The sequence below is a fragment of the Apaloderma vittatum genome, unplaced genomic scaffold (assembly GCF_000703405.1).
Source record: "Apaloderma vittatum isolate BGI_N311 unplaced genomic scaffold, ASM70340v1 scaffold28315, whole genome shotgun sequence".
Taxonomy (NCBI): Eukaryota; Metazoa; Chordata; class Aves; order Trogoniformes; family Trogonidae; genus Apaloderma; species Apaloderma vittatum.
Genome location: NW_009715912.1, coordinates 5,745 through 8,791, shown reverse-complemented (window position 1 = coordinate 8,791; position 3,047 = coordinate 5,745). Strand labels below are relative to the sequence as shown.

The following is a 3,047-nucleotide window of genomic DNA, read 5'->3' as shown; positions in this document are numbered from 1 at the left end:
CTCGCCCCGATCACTTTCCCAATTTCTGAAGAGAAGAAGCTGCCGCGAGCCTGCGGTGAAAACACTCAGGGGGTTGGAAGGTATCGACTCGGGGAAGGACAGGGCTCAACTCCTGCAGCTCCCGCTAACGGAGAAATATCAAGCAGCCCCGAAAGACCTTGAACCCCCCAGCAGTCGGGCGGTGAAATCAGGGCAGGGCAGCCTCACACTTACTGTCCCTTCCCGCGCGATGTTCCTCAGCAGCGGGAGGTGCTCGCCGGTGAGGTCCCGAAGACACTTGACGTCGCGGCGATGGGCGAGGGCGATGAGGTAGAGGTCATCGAGCTGCGGAGACAGGGATCGGAAGGACGGTGACCGCAGAGGCACGAGCAGCCAAAAAGAGGCACCTTCAAGCATCGTTTCTGCACAATTTGGGGTTTTTTTAGCTCATTGAAAGAGCAGGATCATAAATATCCCCTTCACTTTCAAAGAGGATGGGCCCATCTAAACGCCGTCACGCTCGGAACATCTCAAAAGCCAGCGCCCATCGTGCGACCTGAAGGAAATCCGAGCGTGAGACGCAGAAATTATTTTTCCCCACCTTTTTTCCAGTCTACAAATAACTATTTTCAAAACCTAACCGTTCACTGGATGCACCCAGCGCTGTAAAATCCATCTGTTCGACAGCTCCTCAGCCAGACCTTTAGCACCTCTTCAGCAAATTTGCTATTTTAACAAGACGTAAGGTTGTGGATCGTTACGCTTTTTAAATAAAAGGTAAAAATCCCCATCCTCTTCAGCTGAGATACTCGAGAGCTGATGGTTTTGATTCCCAGAGAGGGTTGTGCACGGCTCCGGGAAAAAAAAGACGGCGTATCAGCTCGTTCTCTTTGGATCGACGGGCGGAAAAGCAAACAGCTCTTCTCCTTAGAATAACATCTGCACGTTGCTGTTTGAAACAAACTCAGTCTTGTTGCTAAAAAGGCCCCACAAGACGTCACGCCGGGCATCGTTTCAGGCGACACCTCGGGGCTCCCGTGGGTTTGAAACCAACTCGGTAGAAGTGGGAAAAGAAATCCCACATCAAAAAAAGGAATAAAATAATAATAATTTAAAAAACCCAACTGAAAAATCAACCCAAAGCGTTACCAAGGTCAGGCAGTAGGAGCTGACGCAGCAGTGGGGCGTCGAGGTTACGGGTGAGCGAGGATTTACGCCATCCATGGAAGGATTTTGAGGATCAGAAACTCAAAGGGGACTTTTTTTTTTGAGTCCCTCAACTTCGAGGGGAGTGCAGGCAGCGTTTCACCTCCCCAGAAGCCCAGCACAGAAGCAAGAAAGAGGAAATAACAAAGCCACTCGATTCAGGATCAGAGCCTGGGCTTAAAAACCTCCGTGTTTCAATGAGCAGCCGCTCCCTCCGGGGGTTAATCAGCTGCTCGTGAGCCAACAATATCGACCGAGGAGTTAACAGCAGGATGATTAATCTGCCCAGTTTATGCCTAAAGTTGAGGGTTAAAGAGAAAAAAAAACAAGTTCGGGAACAAACACGCGGCTGGATTTAGGTTCGGCCACGCCAGGACAACGCTGGGGCTGGATCAGGACGTTTCCCTCCGGCGTTACCTCCGGGCACGCGGCGTTTCTGCCAACAGCAGAGGAGCAAATAGAAAGGAAACCCAAACCAAACGAACCTGGTTTTGATTCCACTTAAAATCTGGAACCAGAACAAAGCCGTCACGAGGATCGGGGTTTTCGTGGACGATGCGATCGGCCTCAGCTTTCTTCTCCAGGATGTTGTACACCCACTGAAAGGCAAAGATGCGATTTATAAACCAGAAGAGGAGGTTTAAAAAGAAAAAAAAACAGAAAAAGAAAACAAAAAACACCACCTCATGGATTTGTGCACATTCCCTGCAACTAGAATATTAAGAAAATAAACAAAAAAATCCCCCTGACGACTTGATTTTAAGATGAGCTAATGATTTCACAGCTGGTAACATTTGTAGTTAATTATCTCTAAAACACTCCCAACAACAAACTCCAGGCTGTTACGAGTGAAAAGATCCAACCCCGTTGTTAAATTATTCAGGGATTTTTTTTGTTTCCCTCTCGAGCACTAAGATCCGGCCGCAGCTGGAGGTGAGGTGTCAAACCGAGATGGTTTCGCCCGGTGGAAAGAGAGTTGGGTTTGCCCCTCAGAGGATTTGGAGATAATTCCAAATTCCCTTCACCTGGCTTCCAACCTGAGCTCGACAACTCCAAAATATAAACCAAGAGAGAGTGAAAAAAAGACAAAAAAAAGAAAATAGCTGAAGTATTGGACTGCCAGAAGATAAGACAGAAAGCAGCCCGGGCTTGGAAGCTGGGAATGTTTCGAAACATCGTTTTCCCCCTTCGAGTTTCAATGTGAAACATTTTGGTCCCCTCAGATGAGTAGGGAAGATGCAGAGATAAGGAGACAGCCCCTTTGGGGAGCTCTTGACAGAGTTTAATTAAATTAATCCAAACTTGGGATTGTTGTGACTTGACCTGAACAGATCCTTAAAGGGAGAAACCAACCTCTGCTCCCTCGATCTGGGGTTTTGTTTGTTGTTTTTTTTTGCTTAAATTTCTGCTCTCTCTTCCTAGCAACGAAGTCTTCGAGAAGATCAGATTCCCGAAGCGATTTTGGAAAGCACAGCACGAGCTCGCCGTGTTCTGCGACCCTGGAAGAAAGTCAGGGCAGGAAACGAAAGCGTTGCCCTTTGTTTTTTGGGCTTTTTTCTCTTTTGCTCTCTTCACAAGCGCCAAGCTCTCGACGATGCCCTAAGTTCGCCGATCAGATGAGCTGGATTTGCAACCCTCCTACGACGGGGAGGTCACGAGCTGACTGCTCTTGCCGTTTCCAGCACGAGGACGACGCGCGGCCAGAGACTGGAACCACAATAAAACCATTATACTAAAAGCATCCGCGCTTTGCATCCTCCCACGGGCAACAGAGGTGTCTTTGTAGTCCCCCGATATTTCCGTTGCCCTTCGCGTTTCCGCTCAGCAAAAGGGGTTAAACGAAGACAAGAAATGGTGTTATC

General features: G+C 48.4%; 1 protein-coding gene across 1 annotated transcript in view; it reads right to left on the bottom strand.

The window, feature by feature from the left end:
- DCPS (decapping enzyme, scavenger) overlaps window positions 1–3,047 on the bottom strand; it is an 8,910-nt gene that overhangs the window by 846 nt on the left and 5,017 nt on the right. Inside the window, exons 3-4 of the mRNA XM_009869339.1 lie at window positions 1,671–1,784; window positions 214–324 (exon numbers count right to left, since the gene is read on the bottom strand). Coding sequence (XP_009867641.1) covers window positions 214–324; window positions 1,671–1,784 — 225 coding nt within the window. The remainder of the gene's footprint in view (window positions 1–213; window positions 325–1,670; window positions 1,785–3,047) is intronic.